Source organism: Argiope bruennichi, chromosome 6 (genome assembly GCF_947563725.1).
Source record: "Argiope bruennichi chromosome 6, qqArgBrue1.1, whole genome shotgun sequence".
Taxonomy (NCBI): Eukaryota; Metazoa; Arthropoda; class Arachnida; order Araneae; family Araneidae; genus Argiope; species Argiope bruennichi.
In genome coordinates, this window is record NC_079156.1 from 80,982,979 (window position 1) to 81,009,789 (window position 26,811).

General features: G+C 29.7%; 1 protein-coding gene across 1 annotated transcript; it reads left to right on the forward strand.

Annotated features, from left to right (window-relative positions):
• Positions 1 to 6,277: 6,277 nt before the first annotated feature.
• Positions 6,278 to 12,068, forward strand: LOC129972347 (bis(5'-nucleosyl)-tetraphosphatase PrpE [asymmetrical]-like). Its single transcript, XM_056086454.1, has 2 exons — positions 6,278 to 6,426; positions 10,804 to 12,068. The coding sequence occupies exon 2, from the start codon at positions 10,807 to 10,809 to the stop codon at positions 11,692 to 11,694; it is 888 nt and encodes a 295-aa protein (XP_055942429.1). The 5' UTR covers positions 6,278 to 6,426; positions 10,804 to 10,806; the 3' UTR covers positions 11,695 to 12,068.
• Positions 12,069 to 26,811: the final 14,743 nt, after the last annotated feature.

Sequence of the window (26,811 nt, forward strand, 5' to 3'; positions counted from 1 at the left end):
TAATACAAAATGCATCCAGTGATTAGAAGCAAATAGTATAGCATATTAAAAATACTTTGGTTTCCACCATAACAGTGGTAATGTAGTCAGTAATGCAATAATCAAATATAATAAGGAATGGCAGTGTAATGTACACTGCTATTCCTTATTATACTTGATTATTCCCATTATTATATTTGGAATGATGAAAGTTATAGAAACTTTCAAGATTTCAAATACAGTAATGTAGACGTTTAGATTCTGAATCAGAATCTTCAACCTCTGCATCTACAGAATTAGTTAGTATCTTTCTATTAGAAATCATGGGATAATGTTTAGTTAAAATCTTTTTAGAATACATCGGATGGTTCAAATTTATCACTGCACTTCATGTGACCAATTATGTTTTAAAAGTCCAATCCTCTGTAATCAAAATTTATGCTATAAAATAAATATTTTCTCATATGATTTGATAATTGACTAACATGAAATTTATGATATCAGATTTCAATTTTTCCCTCTTTTCTGCATACGAAATATACACTATAATCTTCAAATAATTTGATCTCGAGATTGTAGTGAATTTTTAATGTCTAGACCATCTCGAGTTCAAGAAATAATTATGTTTGGAGTTACATCCGTTTGCCGCGAGTACGATAACTCAAAAATGAAACCAGTTAAAGAAATAAAATTTGGTATGTTGTCTTTTTCTAAAATTAACAGATTTGAATCAAATTTGGGGCGAAAGCCATTAAAAGGAAGTCCGACTGTCTATCCATTCATTTATATGCGAACATGATACATTTATATTTATATAGAAACTTCGATTAACAAGCATGTCTAATAACGAGCATAATGAAGTAAACAAAATGAAAACAAATGAACTCCTTTTCGCAAAACGAATGTCGAGGAGATACCACGACGTCACATTTCATCTGCGATTAACGCTTATTTATTGATGGTTTTCCTCCCAAATTAAAAGAGGGGCTACAAAATATACACTTGACTGAAGCTTCAAAGTAGAAGAAGAAAACACGAAACATTGTGCTGAGCGTCATAGTACCATGTTATGACATGACTGAAAAGTATTTCAATAACAAGAGCAGCAAAGTAGCTAGAAATTGCACTGTGTCACAGCATAAAAGTTGTGAAGGAGATTTCGTCAACAGGTAAAGATGCAATGTAGCCAGTGTAATGTCAGTGTAGCGTAATGTCAATGTAATGCTAGTGTAGCAACAACGTTCCAATGAAATAAGGGAGATGCTGGAAACGGTTCCGTTGTATGTTAAGACGCGTCACTTTAATAAGGCAGTAGCTATCCTTGCTGCAAATTTAACCATAGAGCTGTGTCTCATTTTAGCCAAATTTTGAAACAAAGTAAAAACAAACGTTTTTAGATGACTTTTTTGCAAGAAATATTATAAATAATAAAATAAATTATTATAAATTTATTTGAATTTTTTCAGAAGAAAAAGCATTATGTTAGTTTACATGGATTCCAATAGAAAAAAATTGCCTCGTTTAACGAGTGTTTCGCATTATAAATAAGACCCGGAAACGAATTATGCACGTCAAGCGAGGTTCCAATCTATATTAATTACTGAGAAATACAACATACTTGTTACTTGAAATTCGCTATATAGTTCATAACCCTATGGAAATTGTTACAAGATTATTCTAAAAAATGTCTTCGTCTCATCAAAAAATTCATGAAAAACGAATGATTATTAATTAAAGGCCTTTAAAACTATAAATAAACGATGCTAATTAATTACCTCGTTTTAAAATTACTTACATTTTTTTCGAATAATAATAAAAAAAGAATATGGATTTTCTTAGAATTATGTTTCATTTAATTATAAACGATAATTATTGGAAAAAGAGAGAAAAAGATGATGACGGCCCATTTCACAACAAAGGGATTCAAAATAAATCCAAATGAAAAACAGTTTTTCTTAAAGTTATGTTATTTATATATTAAGTTAATGTTCTTAAGTTATGTTATATGTTCTTAAAGTTATGTTAAAAAATTATTCCAATAAAATAAATAGAATTTACCTTTAATAACAGCTCTGCAGTCTGCTTATAAGAATAGCATATTCTCTTCTAAAGTCTCTCAGAAATCTACAATTAGTTAACTTGTTTAGAATTATTTTATTTTCCTCATGCATAGAAATAGGTTTGCTTCAAAGTTTATAATACAACGTTGACACATTCTGAATGTTTTTAAATGTTGCCAAAAAATTAGCTGGTGAGAAATAAGAATTAATTATCTGCTTTTTTTAAAAAAAATCATATTATATAAAAATTATCTTTTGCAGTTATTTGTTTTTCAATTAAATGCAGAGAAAAATACTTTACCGTACAAATTAAAAATTCATCATCTGATTTTTCAAATTATCCCAAAAAATATCGTCTGTTTATCGTAATTACATTGGAATTAAAAAATTATCGTTTGCAATTTTGAACGCTTGAATTAACAGCTTCCGATTTTTATATATCTTTTTACGCGATACTAGTATATCGTTTTTTTCTAATATGATTATTTTAAAGTAAATCTGTAAAGTTTGTCTTTTTCTTAATACAGTATTCTCGGTAACTCGATAGATATAAGTCCAGAATCCCCAGATTAATGATGTGCATTGAAAAAACGCATTTAACCAGTAAATCATGATGCATTAAATTATGCTATGTGCAACAAATATTACAAAATATAGCCCAGAATGTGAGCAGTAATTTTATAATTTAGGATGTACCAAAATTACAGAGAGCGGTATGAACTGCTAGATCTTTAGTGCCTGTTTTAAACGTAATTGGATCAAATTTTATGTTAATTAAATTAAATATTTATACAGCCCCAAAGTGCAAGTGGCAGTTAGAAAAATATCTTTATTTTAATCATTAATGCACATACATAATTTCATGTTTCTATTTATAAAATTTGCAGAGGTATGTATACTTTAAATTTGGAGAGCTTATCACAAATTCAGATGGAAATATTTATTTCAGAAATGTAAATTTGTTTAATTTAGAAAAAAAGTCATAGACAGATATTTTTCAAATAGCACATCATACAATTATCATGATTTTTTTTAAATTTACTAATCGTGTATATTAGTATCATTTAAGATATCTCAGATAAAAAATAGAATACTGGACAAGAAAATAAAATTCCTTGTTTGCAGTTGTATGTATTATGATTAGTTTCCAAAATGAATTAATTCTTGATTTAAAATAAAGATAAGATAAAAAAATAATAAAAATAAAATTTCAGATAAATTGTTTAAATATAACAAATTTCATGATTCCGACAAATTGTATAATATCAATGTCGTCTAATTTTATTCTTCTTACTTAAGTTCACTTCAGTGTGTAAATGAACGCTTCTAACGGAGACCAGTTCCGTGACATCACACTATTAAAATCGTAAATGTGCGATTCTTTTATTTTATATACAAATTTTTTATCTTCCTCGTAAATTACAGATATATTAAACAAAATCCTTCTTCTTTAACTTTAACAATCGAAAAAAAAATCACTCGATAAGATAATTGATGAAACAATGATGAAAACAGTTTGTATTTCAGGACAATAATGCAATCCATTGTTGAAAATAAGGTAAAAAAATATTTTGAAAAAAATTTGCCAAAATTCAACAGATTTTCTCACGATTATTAAATTGATATAAATAAAAAGAAAAATTTGAATTGATTCAAAATTTATTTTTTTGTGATAATATTTTTCGTATGTCTCTCGCTGAAAAATGCCAAAATTTTGCTTAATTTTTAATTAACTAAAATTTTAAAACATATCGTTCAACATACGCATTTCCACTTTTTAAAACACACACACACACACACACACACACACACACACACACACACACACACACACACACACACACACACACACACACACACACACACACAATTATATTTATTACTAGCCGCCTTTGGCGACCAGCCGGTTCGCCAATCTTAATGCTCATTAAAATTTTAATAATAAAATATTTTATGTAATTCCTACTTTAATAGCTTCTTCATCAAGATATTTTAAAACTTGAAATTTTGATAGTCATATAATTCACTCATAATAAAGGCCTTCAGTCATAACGTAATATGTATCTCTCTAATTTTCTGTTAGCTCCCGTAGAATTATGCTTTAAATTAAAGAGGAAATGATTAATCTGCAATTAATATAATAATATTTTTTACTCAAACAAAGCATTTTCTTTTTTAATATGATTACTGAAAACAGAGTCACTGAGTATTTAAACCTTATGGGCACTAAAGAATATCTTTCTTAATTATATAATATTTCAAGATTTTATCAACAAAATTTTCTCAGATTCATCATGAGCAGTTCAATCAATTAAAAATGTTTAATTTTAAATGCATCAAACACTAAGAAAATAAACATGATCGTTTAAAATAATCGGTCCAAAACAGGTTAAAAAAACTACTTAAAAAACGATGTACTTAAAACTATAAGCATATACAAAAAATATATAATTAACATAAATACAATTTAATTACAAAAGCATGCAACTAACCTAAAAATGATTTAAATCAAAAATCATCCGTTGATAATATTGTCAACAATTAGAACACAATGAGCATGCGTGAATTTTCAACGCCAATTGGGGTAACGCTATGCAGATTAGACATTTTTAATTTCCTATATTCTGTGTTATTTTAATTCAAAAGTAGAATGGATCTGAAAGATCGATTAATTAACAATGTTTAATTTTAAATGCATAAAACATTAAGAAAATAAACAGAATCATTTGAAATAATCCCCTGAAAAATATTTACTCTAACCTCAATAGCGCGGGGAAAAAAAACTGAAGCCTTACTCATTTGGCGATGGGGAAATTAATATTTTTTGGCGGGAAACAGCTTAAAATTCTAATTCAAAATTAAAAAAAAAAGGGACTCCAGGTGCACATTCCCGACCTGCAAGGTATACATGTACCAAATTTGGTAGCGGTCGGTCTGGCCTGTAGAGCGCCAACACACACACACACACACACACATACATTGAGCTTTATTATAAGTATAGATTACTATAGATAAGCACAAAAATATCTTTAAAAATTAAAAAGAGGCAAAAATATGTATTGCTATTAAACTATGCTTCTGGTATTATTTAAAAGATATTTCTTTTAAATTTTAAGAAAACGCAAAACTCTTATTTTGTGCTGTTGCAGTTTTAAAAGCTATCACAGAGAAATGCAAACATTGTGCTTAATTTTTAATTAATTAAAATTTCAAATAAGAAAATCGCATCCAGGTGCACATTATCACTTTCCAAAGTATATATGTTCTAAATTTGGAATCTCTATGTCTAACGTTCTAGAGCACCAACACATGCACACACTTATCTATTCATTCTTACTTTCTCGAATATATGGAGGAAAGTATGCGATGTAAGTAAGTATGGAGGAAATATTGTAATCTTCAAAAAATTCGATCGAAATTTCCATGAATCTCCGAACTTAAGACTTGCATAAAAGCAAAAAACACAATTTTAATTCTATATTTTATAACTATCGTTCATAATGGGCATGTTTAAACAGCCTTCCCAAGGGTCACAATTTTATGCGGGGAGAGGGAGATAAAATGTTTATTGGAAAGTGTGCGAAAAAGACCACGCCTGATGGTTCTAATTTGTACATCTGGAGATATATTCTGTCCTTAATTGCTAATTCAACTTCCCTTTGTATAATTTTGGCGCTTTGCATACCATTTGTTTCTCGGCTTTCTGAAATCATGCCAATAAAGTTTGATGTGGAGTCTGAAAAATTGATACGTTAATTTTAAAGATCGAAGATACATAAATTTAAAACTGAAACAGAAATATAATAAAACTTGCCGGACCTCAGAAGTGCAAGTGTTTTGACAATTCAAAATTACCATGAAATAAATATTCCGCTTTGAGAGATAAGTAAGCACATATTAAAATCTCAAACTTAGAATCGGCTTTCGTCTCCTAAAGTTTTTTTTATTTATATCTCTTAAATTTTGAATAAGAGCTTTGTTTAGTTTTATATACAAGTTTAATAGAGACACCGATGAAATTGAATTTGTTGAAGCTGAGCTATAAAACCTTTGGAATGTATTGATTTATTGATAATTAAATCATCGCAATTGAATTTGAAATTCTTGTTTTTCTTTCTTTTTTTTATGCTGGTCATGAATGAAGGCAGTAAAATTTGTAACAGTATTATCAGCTGTAAAATTTTTGCACCAGTTTTCAGTCAGTAATAGTTTTTTTTTATCGCGTTATATCAGACGCTTTCTTATGCCTCACTCTCTTCACTATATCTCATCGTTCTCTTCACTATACTTCATTATCATCACTTACAAAGAGCTTGACCACACTTACAAGAGCTTCATTGACTAGACAAGAAGGATATCTGAAACTATTCACATTAATAATAGAGAAGTAAGTGATGAAACATTTTATAAAATAAATATTTGTTGAAAATCAGAATTCTTTTATAAATATATTAAACACTTTCGCGATTCATGAATGAAACATTGTTTAATATTGGTTCATCTACTTCATTTTATTTTTAAATTTTGCTGTTCATAATTTGGCTGTGATATCGCACACCCAAAAAATATTTAATATGGTAGCAATGCGTTTAAATATAAATCAAGTAACTAAAACAATGAAAAATGTCATTCTAAATTTATTTAAAATATTTAAACAAATAATAAAATTATAGGTAAAAGTATCTAGAAATAAAAATTGAAGTAACTGGTCCTTGATTATTGCATTCACTGATATTATAGGTCGATGTTGCTGATCTAAAAGAGAAAGAAACATATATAACATGTTTGCTACCACGGTTTAGGCCTGTAACATGCATCTAATTAGATGACCGCTTTTTTCCCATTCTTCATAGGAAAGGGTAATCTAATGAGATAGAAGCATTTGGATATTTCACATGTGCCACAAGCGAGTCACGCGGCCGCTAACGTGTGAGGAAAAATGTCATACCACTGGTTTCGTAATTTACAATCTCTGCTTGTGGTTCAAGATTACATTCGAAATTACTTAGACTATGTTAAAAAAAATTTTCTGACCTGCGAGGACAACTATTGCTTTGCACTTTGCATATACAACTATCATCTATATATTTCTTGTACCAGCTGTAAATATGTTTATGATGAAGTAGCTTTTTGTTTAACTTAATTTCAGGCTTTGTTTGAATTCAAACGTTTTACAGTTCAAGCGTTTGTTGAGCTTTTAGTTGAACAACGAAATGTAAGCCGCAATATAACAATAAATTCACTGTATACTGCAATACACAAACTGATTTTTCTTGAGGCATCGCTACTTTCTTATAAATAAATATCAGTGCTGTTTATACCGGGATTATTCGAATGCAAAAAATAAAACTTTGAACTTTTCTTTATGTAATGATTGCTCATATCCATAGGCTTCTATTTTCATTCATTAAACTAAATATTTCAAACTTTTTATATCTTTTTGAATAATTTTGTATATGTGGATTTTGTTTTTACGGTAGATTATATTCATTATTGGTTTGTTATTATGTGGTAGATAAAATGATACATTAAATATTTTGTTGTATATGTTACAGTTACATATACAACAAAATTACTTTAATAGATATAACTTCCTTTTCAGACTTCATTTTTCTTGAAGCATATCAAAATCAATAAACTATTATATTAATATTTAAAAGATATTTTTGGTGTATTCATTCCATAACTATTTTTGAAAGTGTTGAGAATGAAGTTTCCTCGTATCAGCGGTAAATGACAAATTAAAGACAAAACAATTAAATTAGCGGTTGGATTTTTCATCTTTTCGGTATGGAGGATACCATCTGAAATACAATGATAAAAAGTAATTACTAATTCGGTATATTTGGAGAGGTTCCAGACATGAAGGATTTATCAAATGCAAACAAATAAAATCTTTTATAATTGTCTTAAAAATATTTAGAATCTTTTATTACTTTATGATTTCGTTAAAAAAATTTGACAATATTAAATTTATTAAATCGGACTGTTTGATTTAGTAGTTTCGGTCTAACTTTTACCAGCAAGTATGTTTCTTACATTAAATTCATAAAAATATGTGCCCTGTGATATAATTATTAATATTATTTAACATAGCTACTTTTGTTACTTTCAGTATCAAAAGAAAAACCATTCAGATGAGGGAATTCTTCAAATAAAACTAGAATAATACTTATTTGGCATAGATATTCGCTCATGAGTTAGTGCGTATGCACTTTTATTCTGTCAAGTGGTGACTCATCCATTAGGTTTGGGCATCTTTTAAAATTATTTTAAAAGCTTGTTTTTTTGTTTTTGAATTTGTTTGATTATTTTTCCAGTTTATGGGTTCTATTGACGCCGAAAATGAATAATAAAAGTAAATATATAAAGAAAAAGAAGCAAAAAAGGGATAAATGATTTGGAAAGGTGTAAATTGGAGCTACATGGAGACCATTCTCAGAAGTTCTCATAAGCCATTCACCAATACTGAAAGGAAAACAAAAAAATTCCTCCAATGGAGATTAGAAATGGCTGGGCTTCTCTGGAGAAGATCAATATTTGTACATGGCCCTCTGTTTTTCTTCGTTTCTTTTTCTTTCTCATAGAAGGTTCTCGTTTAATCTCTTGATTTGTTTTTCTTCGCTTTTTCTCGTTAGATGTTATTTATTTCTGGTTTCGCTTTCACGTTACCCTGATGATAACCCATTTTTATTTTGCTTTTCAACAAAAAGAAGAATAAAATATTTTCTCAGACTTGTTAGGATCTAACCGTCTGTGGCAATTAGTTGCCCTGCTGAGAATATTAGTTGTGTTTAATTTTAATTAAAACTTTTATATATAACTTATGTATATATTCTTAAAGAATCGAATGTGATCGAAATTGAAGTTGCGTTATTTTAATAGATTTATTCTCGCCCTACTTATTCTTTACACGAATCTTCCAAGGAAGTCAAGGACCAATATAAGTTGCACGTTGTCTTTCTCCATAATGCATATTCATTGTCTAACACTTCATGTAAACTGTGCAGATTAAAAGCAAAATCTGTTTTCCTTGGTTTATCAAAAATGGAAGAAAATCATGTGATTAAATATTTTGATGTTAACAATATTTGCTGGTATATATTATAGTTAGATACTTTTTTCTCAATGACATCATCCCCCCCCCTTTAAATTCATACGAAAATAAAGCAAATCAAAATTCATTTTAAAAGTAATAATTTTAAATTTTTTTAACGATATTACTAGTGTATTATTACATAAATTTGGAGCGGATAATTAAATTTTAAAATTTAGGATTTATCGTTTGAGGAAGAAAATCAAAGCTTTCTTACATATTTTGAATATTAATTTACACTTTTCTTAATCTATACAATTTATGTACACGCACTCAGGAATGTGAGTATTACGAATCAAATTAAGCTCATGAAATGATTTTTTGTTAGTGTTTAGAAAAGCAAAACGAATTAGTTTTCTATTACGTCTTTAAAATAAGATGGAATAACGTCTTAACATTCTTCTTCATCAACGCTTAAAATGGTTAAATGGAATGGAGGGAAAAGGAGTTATACCCCCTCCTTCGCGCTTTCTAGAAAAAATGTCTCCCATAATAAGAACGGAGGAATATTGACTGCGGCAGAAAATTTACGAATTTTAGAAAAGAACATTTCTTATTGCAATTGCTACAAATGAATCGGGGCTGTGATGAAATTATGTATAAATAAGAAATGGAAAGATAGGGGCAGATTATTAAACAGGTAACTAACTTAATCGGAATTCTTAAAAGAAAAATTCCGATTAAGTTAATTCCGATTCTTCTCCCTTTCCGCAAAGGTTTAGGGATTTATTTAATGTTCTAATCGCAATTGCAGCATAGACGGGAACTATGGTTAAATTCTAACAGCCATCACCAGCTACGGTGTAATCTTTCCCGAAGGACGTGAGTTACTGATCGGTATTAGTAGGAGGGAACGCAAACCCACGCTATTGCTATGACCACCATACTAGAAGTTTGTCATCATTGTACTTGGAATCCCAGCAGTTGAGTCAACTTTGTTAGCGATCTTGAAGCCCCTTGTATTTTTCATTTAATTTTCAAGACAATTTAATTTTGTGCTTCATTTAAATTGCTAATCTTGTATCTTTTAAACTTTAGAGATGTTTTTTGATAACAATGTTTTAAATCTAAAAAAGTTTAGTTTATAATCTAAAGAATATTCGATCTTATTAATAAATAGTATTTAGATTATGTTAAAATTGTTCTAATTTTTATTCCAATCAAAAACTAATTCTCTTGAAAATGATTCTCAGTTAAATATTTTGTTATTCCAAGTTTCTAAAGACTTCTATTTAAAAGTATTTGTGTACAGATTAAACAGAAATCAATAAATAAAGATTTGATTTTGAAAGAGAGGGGAAATATACAACCTTGCATTGAATAAAGGTGCCTTAAAGGCTTAATCCAGTCTTACGTATATACGGTGATATAATGTAATTGTTAACATTTGTATTTTGAATATATGTATTAATTTTATTAATAATAATATATGTATACATGTATTAATATATGTATATATTTATTAATAATGATATATGTATGTTATACATATTGTTTCAGAAAGACTTTTAAATATACTCCTCTTAATAGGGGTAGCATTCAAACACGGATAATTATTTGTATTTAATATTGTAAAAATTTCAACTGCACTATTTTATATTGTTATTTTCTTTCTCTCTTTAGTATTCATTACACAGTAACTTATTTCAATTATTTTTTTATTAACAGGAAATGATGGAATTCCTGAATTTCGGAATCATAACTTTTGTGCTTCTTGAAAGTATAATCCCTATTGTCTTAACCAAGGTTTTTGATGATGAGGCCTGCCAACCGAAGACTCCAGAACGTCATTTCAAGCCTAAACAACCTATAATGACGTTGGAAAAAGAATTATTGGACCAGTTTAATGAAATCATTGTAATTGGTGATCAACATGGATGTTACGACGAACAGCAGCTATTAATAAACAGATACAATCTCAATGATACAGTTTTGAAAATATTCACGGGTGATATTACCACGAAAGGTCCTAAAAACCTTGAAGTTCTGCGGTACATTAAGAACTGCAAATCTTGCATCACTGTCAGAGGTAATAACGACGAAAAAACTCTACAGGAAATTTGGATGAAAGAAGTTAAACATAATTTCACTTATGACCGATTTGGTGAATGGATGAACGACTTGACAGAGGATGAAATTAAATGGTTGAAACAGCTTCCATATTCGCTTTATCTGCCAAGTTTGAATGCCAGAGTGTGTCACGGGGGATTCTTACCAGGTGGAGTACCTATTGAAGACAACAGACCTTATACAATTATGAACATCAGAACGGTTATTACTGACCCGAGTTGTCCAGGTGGATGGAGACCAACTCGAGAAGAGTTCCTCCATTTGCATAACGATCCATCGTTTCCGTGGGCTTCGCAATGGCGTGGACCAGAACATATTTTTTTTGGACATGATCATAAAAGGCAACTACAGTTGTATCCCTTCGCAACTGGTGTGGATACAGCCTGTGTTAGAGGACATTACATGACAGGAATTTTTATCAAAGGCCCGAGAAAAGGAACTTTCGCTACTCAACCAGCTTTGGCTCAATATTATAGAGGGAAAGTTTAGCATTTGGCATTGCATTAGCATCAAATATGAAATAAAGTGATCAAAGAAGTTGTTAAATGTAGTTTAACTGTTAAGTAAGACAGCGGAAAGGAGACAAACCTTCTTTGAAAAAAAAAATGGCAATCCATGTTTTCGCCGGACTTAAAATAAAAAGTTTTGTCTTTCCAATTATTGAAATCGATGCATTTAAGAATGAGGTTATTTTTATATTTGTTATGCGTAATAATATTCTAGTATTTATATTTATTATGCATGAGCATGAAAGAAAACAAGTGTTTTTTCATACCTGGTGGATTTTTTTTTCATGTATGTCATTTCATCTTGCCCATTTTTTAGACAACTGATTGTAAATTAAAATGTTTTTATAAAGACTACATTTGTGTTTTTTTTATCAAAATATATCAAATCAAAGTGACTGAATTGAGTCGTTTACTTGGAGTTATATCTAAGAATTTTTGCATTGATGCGTTTGTTGAGGATTTGTGGATTGTGAATAAATTTGGTAGTTTTAGGTTGAATATTCTGGCCTGTAGAGAGATAACACAAAAAAAAAAATACACTCTCCTTTAATATTAGTAGAGATTATACAACTGATAGCCTTTCCATCTTTCTCCATTGACAATTTTTTGACACCTTTTGTGTCAATAATTTTCTTGATTTTGTGTCTATTGTTATATTCTGAAATAATTCGCCAAGTAAAGCCTGAATAGTGAAAGTGTTAACTCTAAATAACCGATATACAGAAATTTTTTAACTGAAGCGGAAAAATAATAAACCCTATCTGAGCTCAGATATACAAGTGTTCCAATGATTCAAAATTATTGTGAAATAAATATTCTGTACATTGAGCCAAACAAGCATGTACATTCTAAAACCACAAAACTAGTTGCTATATTTTTTGTCTCTTTAAATCTTCCTATTTATATCTTTTGAATATTGAAAAAAAGCTTTGTTTAGTTTGATACATAAATTTAAGAGAAATAATAATAAGAGAAATTGAATTTGCAGAAACTGTGCCATAAAACCATTCGATTGTAATGATTTATTGATGACTCGCATTGACATCGCAATTGGCTTTGTTTTATTTCTTCCTTTTTTAATACAAATAATGAATGAAAGCAGTAAAAATGTTCCAGTATCATCAGCTGTAAAGTTTTTTATACCATTTCCAGACAGGAATGTTTTTTATCATGTTACATCAGTTGTTGCCTTATAATGTAACTCTTCACTATACCTCATCCTCATCACTCACAAAGGGCTTAACCATAATCTCTCTTCATTGGTTGAATAAGAAGGATATCACATAGCATTCACAATTGAAATAAAGAAGTAAGTTATTAAACATATTCTAAAAGAAATATTTTTTGAAAATCAGAGTTTATTTAAAGTTTTTTGAAGCTTTATTCCGAAACCAATTTCTATACAAGAAATAATAGCATGCTTCTTTTGGTAAACATTTTGAACGATTTAATCGCATACCTAATTTGATAATATTTTGAATTACTTTTTCATCTCGCAAGTGGTAATTGACAGGTAATATGCCAGTCTATAAATAATTTCAAATTAGAAAGTTATGTGTTATAATCACTTGAGATCAATCACAATTGCTCTTAATGAACTTGATATTCTTGTCATAAAAAGAAGTTTCCATCATTGACATCATAAAAAATTCCAAAAAATGAACCTATTTTCCGAGTTAATAAATAAATAAAACAAATTACTTACTTTAAACATGAAAGCCTTACTATTAAACGTTTTCAAGGAATATCTGATATGTATGCAATAGTATTGGTACGTAAATATTTATGAAGACTGAATCATTTTGGAAACATTAAATAGCTTTCTATTGTAGGCTTGAAATAGCTTTCGGAATTGGCAAAATGTTATGAAAGATTTTATTTAAAAATCAATTTTAAAGGATATTTTAACTGTATCTGCCATGGAAAAGTTTCTCAAGCATCTAAGTTAGTGTGTGGGTCTTCGTAACTTCTAGATGGTAAACACCCATAATATTGAATGCATTAATGAGAAATTCTCAGTCGATATATTTGGAAAGACTTATAAAGTTGACCGGAAACGGCGACTAGGCAGAAAAAATTATAACAACAATAATAGGAAAAACGTGGATTAAAACAAATTATTATATGCAAGTAAAACTTTTTTTAATAAAAGTACTCTATTTAATTTATGAATTTTATTAAAATTTCACCATTTTAAAATTATGTCTTAATGCTAATCAAATTATTTTTCTTAAAATTTTGTTTTAAATACTTTGTTTGCATAACTTTTACCAGCAACCTTCTTTATTTTCCTTTCATTAAATTACGCATCCTGTCGTATAATTATTAAAGTTATTCAATATAGCTACTTTGTTATATTCTATATCACATTATGGAAATAAAATTGCACAAATGAAAAAATGCTTTAATCAAAACTTAAATATTACTATTATACTAGCGGCATTTTTATTTATTTATTTATTTGTTAATATGGTCCGATATTATCTAGGTAAAGTTACCCATTAAAACTCTCAAATCTCTGTTTTTTTTATAATATTTAGTTTATAAGAAAATTAATTCTAGTTAAATTTCTTGGCCATTTTAGAACGAATTTTCTATTAGTAACGTTCCAAATATTTGTTTCCTGCTGTTATTCTAATTTTTTTTAATGTAAAATAGTTGATTTCTAAATGTTTCTTTGAAATTATGAAAAATTGGTTTCGCAAATATAATATTTTCAATTTTGCAAAAATAAGAAAGTTATTCTATGGCAGGAACACGTTTTAGAAGTACAGTTTTTTCACAATATTTGTCTCTTCGATTACCGATGTTTAGAAATAAAAGCATGCAGAAGTTTTGAAATAAGAATTTTGCTTGTCAAGAACTATCTGCTATGTTGATATTCTCGGTTGCTCTGATTATCCATTAAGAAAAAGTTCCTCAAATTTTTTCCTCTCCAAACTTATACATTGCTTTTTAATGTTTAAATTTGAATTAGCTCAATTTGTATAGATGGAACAGAGTGGCTGATCGTGCTCTTAATACAAATCGATTTTTTTAAACCAATTTTGATAAAATTTGGCACATGCGCTTTTCAAAATAAATAAAATTCATTGTCAGTTTTTCAAAGCTCATAAATCTGTAACGGCTCATAAAAATGTCAGTTAATTTAAAATCAAGTAAGACTTTGTTTAACGATATCTCCCGAAAACTCTATCTAACAGAAATTATTTTACTCAAAGTGGAAACTTTTTTAAAAACTACTTTTTCGGTGACATGGATTGATAAAGACAACTTTTTCTCTAATTTTAGTAAATCACGAAAAATTATTTTTATACACAGTTCATCAGTATATATTTTTTATTATTACAAAAGATTAAAATCAATTTCTATATTTTATCAAATTATTTTATATACTTCTCTTTTGGCAACAAACTATGCAAATTATAATAAAAAATATTTTTTTTTATAATTTAAATGACGCGTACATTACCTCGAAAGAAGAATTTTAATTTTCGCTTTTATTTAGAAGCATATATGCTTTTCAAATGTAGATATAATAATTTACTTTTTAAACACTACTTTTTAAAATAATTTGAATTTACTTTTTTGTTAGCACTAAATAGTTTAACTTTGTCTCATATTTTAATAATTTTAATTTAGTAGATCATAAGTCCTTTCATGCTTGTTTATTAGTCCGATTTAATTCAATAAAATTTTATTTCATTTGATAGTTTGTTTTAATTTTATGCATTGTGGTATATTATCTGATACCGGCGTCAAAGTCATATTTTTTAATATATATTTTTACTTCACTTTACATTGTACTTTACTTTTTACTTTACTTTGTAATTATAGATTTTGGGTGTCTTTTTAACTTCGTAGTTCTCATAAATTCAGGCAATTTTTTCCTACAAACATGTTGTGATATCATTAATATTTTTGTAAGGTACTAAATCACGCATTTTTATATTGTCCTTAAAATCTAAACTTTGAAGAATTAACATTGCGAATACAAAATAAGCTTGCCTGTACCTAAATGTTCATACGCATTCCTATCATATAATGTGGTGTACATTAGTTTTTCATAGCATGTATGTTCATACGTATTGCTATTATATAATTTGGTGTACATTAGTTTTTCATTCACAGATTATAATAAATGTGTTGACATTCATTATAATCTGCTTTATTAATAATATTTTAATCAATCAGGTTATAATGAAGTCCGTTGCGATTTGAGGTGAATTAATTCTTGGATTATCTTAAGCATTACATTTTTATATGCAATCGAATCGATCTCTTTCAAGTTTGTTTTAAAAAAAAATCATAGCATCTTTCCATAATGTGCTGTACAGTAGACTTGAATTTATTAACGATTGAACCAATTTTTTCATATATAATTTATTATTTCTTTACTGAATTATCAATTCATAAATGTAGTGACGAGCGCCTGTTGGCGAGCGCCATCTGCTGGTTGTTAGGCGGAGTTGACGCTGGTTAGACGGAGAGCAGATCAGACGAATCTTGACGAGAGAAATGACGTGTGTCAGATCAGACGGATCTGGACGAGAGAAAAGACGTGTGGCAGATCAGACGGATCTGGACGAAAGTAAAGACGAGACGAGATGCGACGTATTCGACGAAATCTACTGAATGTTCAATTCTTTTATGTTAATGTATATATATCCTAAATGTCCTAATCGTCCTAAATGTAATTAAATGTGCGTTCTAAAATAGTAGTGATTTCTGAGTCCTACAAATATGGGGGTTCGGCCGAGATATTAATGAAGAGCCAAACAGGAGTGAAATTTGACGTAGAGCAATTTGACCTGCTACAATAAACCTTTTGGATACCAACTCCTTGTGGACTGACGCAGTGTGGATCGACGTTGAAGAAATTGTGAGTACAATTTTGATTTATTCTCAAGTATGGCATTTCTTACACGAGCACGAAAGAGCGACTTACTAACTTTAGTAGACGAATTAGAACTAACTGCACCACAGGATGCCAAAGTGCGACAGTTAGTTACAATGATAACAAAGTCGAAAGACTATGACGAAAAGTTCGTAAAAGATTTACTTTTAACTATCACTCAGGAGCGCGAAAGGTTAGATGCTGAAAAGGCCAAAGCCGAAAAGGCTAAGGCAGAAGCCGAAAAGAATGAGCGTGAATATACTTTGAAAAAGTTAGAACTTGAGTTAAAAATTAGAGAAAATACTTTAACTGTATCAGATATGCCTAAGACTGATATATTAAAATTGCTAAAGAATTACGATAATAGCGGAGACATAAGTGTTTACCTTTCGTTATTTGAGAAACAAATAAGTAGGGCTAACATTGCAAAAGAAAACTGGATTTCTTATTTACTCGGGTTATTACCATTGGATATAGTCAATTTAATTGCTCGCGAACCTGATCCATCAGCTAATGACTATGATTACATAAAAAAACTCTTGCTTAAAAGATTTAAATTAACTTCCGAACAACTCAGACAGAAGTTCTTTACTCACAAACGAGATTCTTCTTCATCATGGCGGGATTTCGGTTTTGAACTGAATAACTTTTTTGAGGAATGGATAAATTGTTTAGAAATAACCGATTTTGAAGATTTAAAGCAGCTAATGGTCGTTGACCAGTTAAAGAGTAAAATACCAAATGACGTACGCGATCATTTTCTCGACGATTTGCCCAAAATAAAGAAAGTAGAAGATTTGGTTAATAAACTGGACGAATATGAAGCTGCACGAAGTCACCTTAAAAAGGAAACAAACAGAAATTGGCGTGTTTCCGAAAACAGAAGTAAATTTGATATCGCGAAAGAAGCTAAAAATTCACCATTGCCGTTCGTTCGTGCTCAAAAGAATTATGTTGATGATAATTACTATAACAAGAGTAATAATAAATGTTTTAATTGTAATGAGACAGGCCATAAATCAACTAATTGCAAGTTTAAAAACAAAGGATTGAAATGTTTCCAATGTGGTAACTTTGGCCACAAAGCCAGTAACTGCCCGCAAAGAGATTTTAAAGTGTCTCTCTCTAATAAAGTATATACTCGTAACTCTCCAAAAACTGTAAATAAGCTTAGTAAAAATGTTGAAACTCAGATTGATAAATGGTTACAGGAAGGGATAATAAAACCCAGTTGCTCAAATTACTCTTTCAACGTAGTTTTAAGCAAGAAGAAGGATGACAGTTATAGGTTATGCATTGATTATCGTAAGCTAAATAAAAAGATGATTAAGGATCGGTACCCTTTACCCCTCATAGAAGATTTGCTAGACAAACTTGAGCAATTAAAAATATTTACTACTTTGGACTTGAAAAACGGATTTTTTCATGTAGACGTAGAGAAAGATAGCACAAAATTTACGTCTTTTGTAACACATCATGGGCAGTGGGAATTTCTTAAAGTACCATTTGGACTTTCCAATAGTCCGAGTGTATTTCAGCGTTACATTAATGTGATATTTAGGAATTTGATGCTAGATGGAACTGTACTGATTTATATGGACGACATTATTATACCATCCAAAACCGAGGAAGAAGGGCTAGAAAAATTACAACGTGTTCTGAAGGTTGCATCAGAGTACGGTTTGGAGTTTAATTTTAAGAAGTGTCAGTTTTTAAAACCACAAATAGAATTTTTAGGCTATAGAATCCAAAACGGAACTATACAGCCCTCTGTATCTAAAACGGTAGCTGTAAAAAAATTTCCACAACCACAAACTGTTAAACAAGTACAAAGCTTTTTAGGCCTTACTAGTTATTTTCGGAAATTCATACCCCACTATTCAAAAATCGCAAAACCGCTTAGTGATCTACTAAGAAAAGACGTTGCATTTAAGTTTGAATCTGAACAAAAGGAAGCTTTTCAAAAACTTAAAGATATTTTAACTCGAGAGCAAATTTTGCATCTCTATCAACAGGGATCAGTTTTAGAACTTCATACAGATGTTAGCAGTCAGGGGTTCGGAGCAGTGCTGCTGCAACAGGGAACCGACAATAAGTTTTATCCTATTCATTATTTTAGTCGAAAAACATCTCCACAACAAGAAAAATATAGTAGCTATGAATTAGAAGTTTTGGCTGTAATCGAAGCGTTAAAAAAATTTAGACATTATTTACTGGGTTCTAAGTTTAAAATTGTGACTGATTGTTCCGCTTTTCAACAAACTATGAGTAAAAGAGATCTTACACCAAAAGTTGCAAGATGGGCTTTACAGTTAGAGGAATTTGATTACCAAATTGTTCACAGATCAGGAAAACAAATGGCACACGTAGATTCTCTTAGTCGAAACGCAGTACTTGTTGTTACTCGTTCATATAGTGAAGTGACCACTAAAATAGCCAATGCTCAAAATCAGGACGAATTCCTTAAGAAATTGAAAGCTTTGATAGATAAACAAGAAGACGGTGAACACATTGTGAGAAATGGAGTTTTATACAAATACGATAATGGTAGAGAATTGCTCATAGTCCCAGAAGCATTACAAAGAGAAATTATTCGAGAAATTCACAATAAAGGACATTACGCTGTGGCTAAGACGGAAGAAATTTTAAAGCAAGAATTTTACATACCAAAGTTGAGGTCAAAAATAGAAAGTGTGATTGCCAATTGCGTGGAGTGTATTCTTTGTAATAAGAAACGTGGGAAAGGTGAAGGTTTCCTTAACCCCATCCCAAAAGAAAATTTGCCTTTAAGTACATATCACATAGATTTCATTGGCCCTATGCCTTCTACAAATAAGAACTATCAGCATATTTTTTCAATAGTCGACGCTTTTACAAAATTTGTCTGGTTGTATCCGGTTAAATCAACATCTACTCAGGATGCAATAACTAAACTTAAGCTTCAACAATCTACTTTTGGAAATCCGACAAGAATAATAACAGACAGAGGTTCAGCTTTTACCTCAAAAGAATTTGAAACATACTGTCAGGATGAAAATATTGAACATTTCAAAATTAGCACTGGAATTCCTCGCGGAAATGGGCAAATTGAAGTAATGCATAAAATTTTAATACCCATTCTATCAAAACTCTCAATAACAGACCCTACCAAATGGTATAAACATGTTGCATCAGTGCAAAAAATAATCAATAGTACTGTTTCGAGGAGTACAAAGTTTACCCCGTTTGAGCTTTTAACTGGTGTAAAATTAAAAGATACAACTGATTTACATTTAAAGGAAATATTGGAAGAAGAATACACAAAAGCAATGATGGAAGATCGAAATAATATGAGAGAAGAAGCAAGGGAAAACATTTTGAAGATGCAAGAAGAGAATCGGAAAAGTTTCAACAAACGAAGAAAAGTGGCGCGCATCTACAAACTTGGTGAATTAGTGGCCATACAACGGACGCAGTTTGGAACTGGACTCAAACTAAGACCAAAGTTTCATGGACCGTATCGGATTGTCAAGGTTAAACCTAAGGATCGGTATGACGTTGAAAAAGTTGGATGTCATGACGGACCAAATACAACTTCCACAGCAGCCGATTTCATGAAAGCATGGTCTTCAGACTAAAAAAAAAAAAAAAAATTTTTATTGTTTTATCCAGATACTGTTTTCTTTTTTTTTATTCTTTCAGATTTTTCTACTTTAACTTTCGAGGACGAAAGAGACGTCAGGATCGCCGAATGTAGTGACGAGCGCCTGTTGGCGAGCGCCATCTGCTGGTTGTTAGGCGGAGTTGACGCTGGTTAGACGGAGAGCAGATCAGACGGATCTTGACGAGAGAAATGACGTGTGTCAGATCAGACGGATCTGGACGAGAGAAAAGACGTGTGGCAGATCAGACGGATCTGGACGAAAGTAAAGACGAGACGAGATGCGACGTATTTGACGAAATCTACTGAATGTTCAATTCTTTTATGTTAATGTATATATATCCTAAATGTCCTAATCGTCCTAAATGTAATTAAATGTGCGTTCTAAAATAGTAGTGATTTCTGAGTCCTACATAAATACTTTTAGAATATTCAATTTTATGACAGTCAGTTACAGGCTAGAATTAAAAAATGTTGCTGTGATGCCTTCATGAGGTTTACGCATGCGCTTGATTCGAAAATTTACTTCGAATCACTTGTAGAAAATTTCATAGTTAATTTTAATATTGCGTAAGGAAAAAAATTTTTTGTATGACGATTTGTAATAGTTTTTAAATATTTATATTAAACTATCTGTTGTATTTTGTAAAATCATACATTTATTATAATATCATTCTAAAGACTCAAATGAAACTTATTGCTGTAGTTTATGAAAGTAAGAAGCAAAGATTAGAAATTATGTTATTTCATTGATAATCTTGGCTCCCTTACGGAAACTTTTTTTATCTCTCCCCATATCTATATATGCAAGGAAAAATCCCTATATATACCAAATTAAATTATATCAGCAAAAACCAAAAAAATAAGGTGAAAACCAAAAATAAATCAGAGTGTAGAAGAAAGATGCCTAACATATAAATGAAAAGGGAAGAAAATATAAAACACAAATAGAAGAAATCTTGAAATTAAGGAACGAATTAATTAAAATTGAGCATCAATAATATTTTTTGGAATACAAATATTTGCTATAAAATTTACAAAACTATTATTATAAATCAACTTATGAGAATAAATAAAATATACAATCAAACAAACTCAGCCAAAAATTAAATAAAAAATAATCAATTAATAACTAAAAAATAATCTCACTATAAACAATATCACCATCTTTTTCTTTCAACCTTTGATAATATTAAGACGTAAGTAAAGGATTGCGAATTAGAGCTATGTTGCTGCAATTGTAAATTGCGGAAGAGTCATCCAAGCCAATAAAGTCTAGTATGAAACTCGAAAATACATCTTTTGAACGGAATTTAAGGGTTTCAACTAATAATACTTCTTCCTTCGCATTTTTTTTCAAATACCTTTTATATAAAAAATTACTTTTTTTTTTAATTTCTTCCCATTTTATTATATTTTATTTCAAATATAGCTTTTTCTATCTTTATCTTCATTGCACACTCTGAACAGATTTTAGCCTTCGGTTGTCAGTACTCACAAACAGGTTCAAAATGCCTTTACTTGACACACAGTTCGTTCCCTAGGACTTGCTTTCCTGCTCTCTGCCTTTCTCATCGGACTGCGTCTACCAATCCCTGTAATAAAGAAATCTTGATATTGGATTAAAATTGAATTTCTTCGTAACATCATGAGAAAGAAAAAAAAATTGCAGCTTTATTTTAACCCTCTGAACCTGTCAGAGTAAATTCTATTCAAGTCTTTTAGAGTTTTTGGATCGGTCAATAGTGCAAACGAGGGGTGCAAGATGTTAGCAAGGACGGATTAGGGAGAGAACTATTTGCTATTCCTTTTGACAGCTATTAATTTATTTTGTCTGAGGGTTGGCTTCAAATAGATAATGTAAAGAAACATCAGCTGAATTTTAGTTAATGGATTCTGAAATGATATTATAATTCCTAGAGAACGAATTCATTTCACCGAAGCACTTGCTAACAAAATTCCATATTCCAAACCTGAGAACATATATATTTGTTCTCAGGTTTTAGTAGTCTCCAGAAGTCAGAGAATTAAATTTTAAAAAAAAGTTTTTTCAACAGACGACAATGACGTTCCTTGTGAAAGAGAAAAACAATTCTATCGACCATGTCCAGTCAGTCTTGATTAAATTTATTTGATTATTCGATTCTTAGTCTGCAAATTCATCAAGCTTCAAATTAGATTTAACATTTTCTGTTCATAGATGATTATTAATCTCTACGTTCATAGTTATTACGGCCACACTTCATCGCATTTCTGTTGTTCTTCAAATAGTTTTAAAATGTGTTATGCTTCCTATTCTTAGCGACGAAGTTGTACTCCTTTTCTCTTCAATGATCATGACTTGGATTCGCTGACAATAATATCGAAAACAAAATTTAAATGTTCTGTTTATTCACATAAGTTAAATATAAATAGGGTTTGTCAACAACTGCAATTTCTTAGTTTCTTTCAAGATTCTGCAGTACAATACCTGCTAGCAGCAAAATTATATTAACATTAATAAGCAGAATGATTATTTCTCTTTTTACTTCTTTGTGTATATGCGTTTCTTGTACAACTGACAATCTTTCTCAAACTTCATGAAATTTCCACTTATACTCTTCAAAATAAGAGAAAAATCTTTACTAACATTTCAAAAGTTAGGGTTTTGAAGCTATATCTTCAAAAAATCTCACAAGCTTAATTTTCACACTATCTTTAAAAAAAAATTGTAGTGATGTCAATTTATTTTCAGTCTAAATTATTCTCTAACGTTAATCTAATATATAAAATTCTCGTGTCACAGTTTTCGTTGCCATACTCCTCCGTAACGGCTTGACCGATTTTGATGAAATTTTTTGTGCTTATCCGGTATCTATGAGAATCGGCCAACATCTATTTTTCATCCCCCTAAATGTTAGGGGTAGTCCATTATTAATTAAAAACTAACTTTCCCGCCAAAAAAATCTTTCATTTTTCCCAACGCCAACTTTTCCGCCAAAAAAATCTTCCATTTTCCCCATCGCCAAATAAGTAAGGCATCAGTTGTTTTTTTCTCCCAACAGTAATTAGGCTAGGGTTAACATTTTTCGGCGGATTATTTCAAACGATTCTGTTTATTTTCTTAATGTTTTATGCATTTAAAATTAAACATTGTTAATTAATCCATGTTTCACATTCATTCTGAAGTACTTTTGAATTAAAATAACACAGAATAAAGGAAATTAAAAATGTCTAATCTGCATAGCGTTACCCCAACTGGCGTAGAAAAATTTACGCATTTGCGTTGACGTAACTGGCGAAGAAAATCCACGCATGCGCATTGTTCTGATTGTTGGCATGACAACCAACGGACGATTTAAATTATTTTTAGGTTAGTTGCATGCTTTTGTAAGTAAAATGTATTTATGTTAGTTATATATTTTTTGTATATGCTTATAGTTTTAAGTACATCGTTTTTTAAGTAGATTTTTTTAAACCTGTTTTCGACCGATTATTTTAAACGATTCATTTTATTTTCTTAGTGTTTGATGCATTTAAAATTAAACATTGTTAATGAATCGATCTGTTCATGATGAATCTGAGAAATTTTTGTTGACAAATTCTTGAGATATTACATAAATTAAGAAAGATATTCTTTAGTGACCATAAAGTTTAAACGCGCAGTGACTCTATTATCAGTAATCATATTATTAAAAAAAATGCTTTGTTTCAGTAAAAAATATTATATTAATTGCAGATTAATCATTTACACTGTAATTTAAAGCATAATTTCTACGAGGGGTAACAGAAAATTAGAGAGATATATATCACGCAATAACTGAAGGCCTTTATAATATTATGAGTGAATTATATGACTATCAAAATTTGAAGTTTTAAAATATTTTGCTGAAGAATCTATTAAAGTTGGAATTGCGTAAAATGTTTAATGGTACGACCGAAGTTTTATCCCCTGCTTGGCGAAATTTTTAAAAATCGCAAACAACGGCCTTGCGAAATGTTCAAAAGCAAAGAAGCAGATGTTCAATTATAGTGCATAATAAAGATTGCCAGCTTTGGTGCGTTATCGCAACTTGGCGAAGAAGGGGGTTAAACTCCGGTTAAACCTATTTAATTATTAAAATTTAAACGAACATTAAGATTGGCGAACCGGCTGGTCGCCAAAGGCGGCTAGTAAATTTATAAATTCAATTTTATACGCAATTTGTAATAATGTTTTTGTTTCAACTACTAATATAAATAAATATGTACGTGTGTGTTGATGCTTCACAAACTAGACCATTTGACCTACAGCTACCAAATTTGGAGAATTTATACCATGGAGGGTGGAAATATGCATCCCGAAGAAAGTTTTTTTAAATTTTAATTAAATATATCTTACGAAAATATCAAGGCACAAAAATGAATTGCATACCGTTTTTTTTAAAAAAATTGTCTTTTTAATGTAGGCGAAGATTTAATACATTTAATAAACGCGATAATATTTGCTGAATTTTGGTAATTTTTTAAGAGCAGTTTTTTGCCTACTTTCCAACAACATTGTAAGTTTGAAATTCAAACCGTTTTCATGGTTTTATCAAGTATTTAATTGCATGATTTTCTTTTGTTGTTAAAAGCTAAGGAAGAAGAATTCTGTTTAATACTTGGGTAGTTTACGAGATAGATAAAAAAGTGAAGTCATAGGACCGCGAAATTTAGAACATTGATGAACTGGATCCTTGCGTTTTTAATAGAGCTATGATGTTATGGGACTATCTCCAGTAGAAAAGCTCGTGTAACTACAAAGAGAACTGAAGTAAGGCAATTAATGCAATACGACTTTAATGTCAAGCAATTTGGCGGCATCATGGACATGAAGCTCATAACTAAACGGCTTATCTGAAAACAAATATAATCAATATTCCTAGCGAGTCAGCTGGTCATCTGAGACCACTATTGTAAGATAAAGTATCTTTGGAGTAATTGTTACTATTGCTACAATTGATTTGATTAAGGGAGATAATCGATTTAGGAAGTGAAAGAAAATTATTAATTCAAATTCAATCTTCGAATTATTTTTTAATTAAGGAAAAACTTCACTATATAAATATATGCTTTATTAAAGATTTTTGCAAAAATGAATAATAACTGTTCTAATACTGTTAAATATATTACGTCATTACTTTATTAGTCATTACATTACATTTAGTGTCATTACTTTATTTAAATTGATTCATCATCAATATAAACGATGTCTTCGTTATTAGCTGTATTTGAGCTCTCGTCATGTCGATTTGCCTTTAAAGTTTTATAATAATCGTGTTTAATTGAAGGAATGCATTTCAACTTTTCAACAAATCCATCATATCTTTCCCTCTTTTTTTATTGTTGTTACAAGTTGGATCTTTTAATGATAAAATGCCTTCATGTCAAGTTTTCTTTCACCAGAAATGATTTTTTCATTGTACTTTTGATGACATCGACATGGCAGATCTACAATTTTTTTTCTTCAGGTACTAAATGTCCACTTTTATTCTGTATCTTAAATCTTTAATTATTTTATGGTTTTGGACATTTTGGTTTTATTTAAAAGGATAACGGCTTCTTTTTCGTCCAATCGAATTATTTGTTGCATTTTTTCATTGTTATGATCAGATGACGAATCTGAATAAATACAAAATCGTTTTCTAGAGATGAGTTTTCTACCAATAAATCGTATTGAAGAACTATCAGATTCAGTATTTTCCTTATCCAAATAATTCTTATTGACCTCTTCCATCTCAGTATTATAACGGTTCAATTTTTTAAAAAACTCACACTAAAATTTAAATTTATATGTATTTGCTTCTTTGGCAATTAGAATTTATTCAATTTATACTTTATTTTTCTCCTATTTTGTTGATGTGAGCGAGAACAGATCTCGTCTAATGGAGACAATGAAATTAAACTAACAACTTTTAAATGTCTCCGTAGCAGAGAACAAAGAGATTAAGTAAATTTTTATAATGATACACAGATATATTTCTATTGTGATAAACGGGTTAACTAAATTTTTATTATGATACACATTAGAGCATGGAATTAATCAGATTGGGTACTAAAATAAATTATTTATTATTTTATAGTTAATTTGTTTTATTTAGTGGTGTTAACACAACTATGTTCTGAATATATATATATAGTATGGAGTCAATCAAGAGCTTTGATATTAAAATTTAACAAAATTTTGGAAGTGAAATTATCGATTTGGCAAGTGAAGCATTTAAATAAAGCATGCTCTTAAAATATTTATATGTATTTTTTATATTTTCTATTTTTTTATTCTATATATGCTTCAAAATTCATTATAAAAATGTTTTAGAATCTTGTATGTTTGTATACTGAATTTCATAATAGACGGATACCTTTCTTATACCTATCTTCTACTTTATATACATAAAATGTCCAATAACATTGCGACAATAACTTAATGATATTGTACAGCATATAAAATATTGAACACAGCAAAGATCTTATACAATACATACAGTATCTTATGCTAATAGCGACGCAATCAAAATTTTTATAAATTTAATTGTATGCTGATCTGAATTAAGATCAGC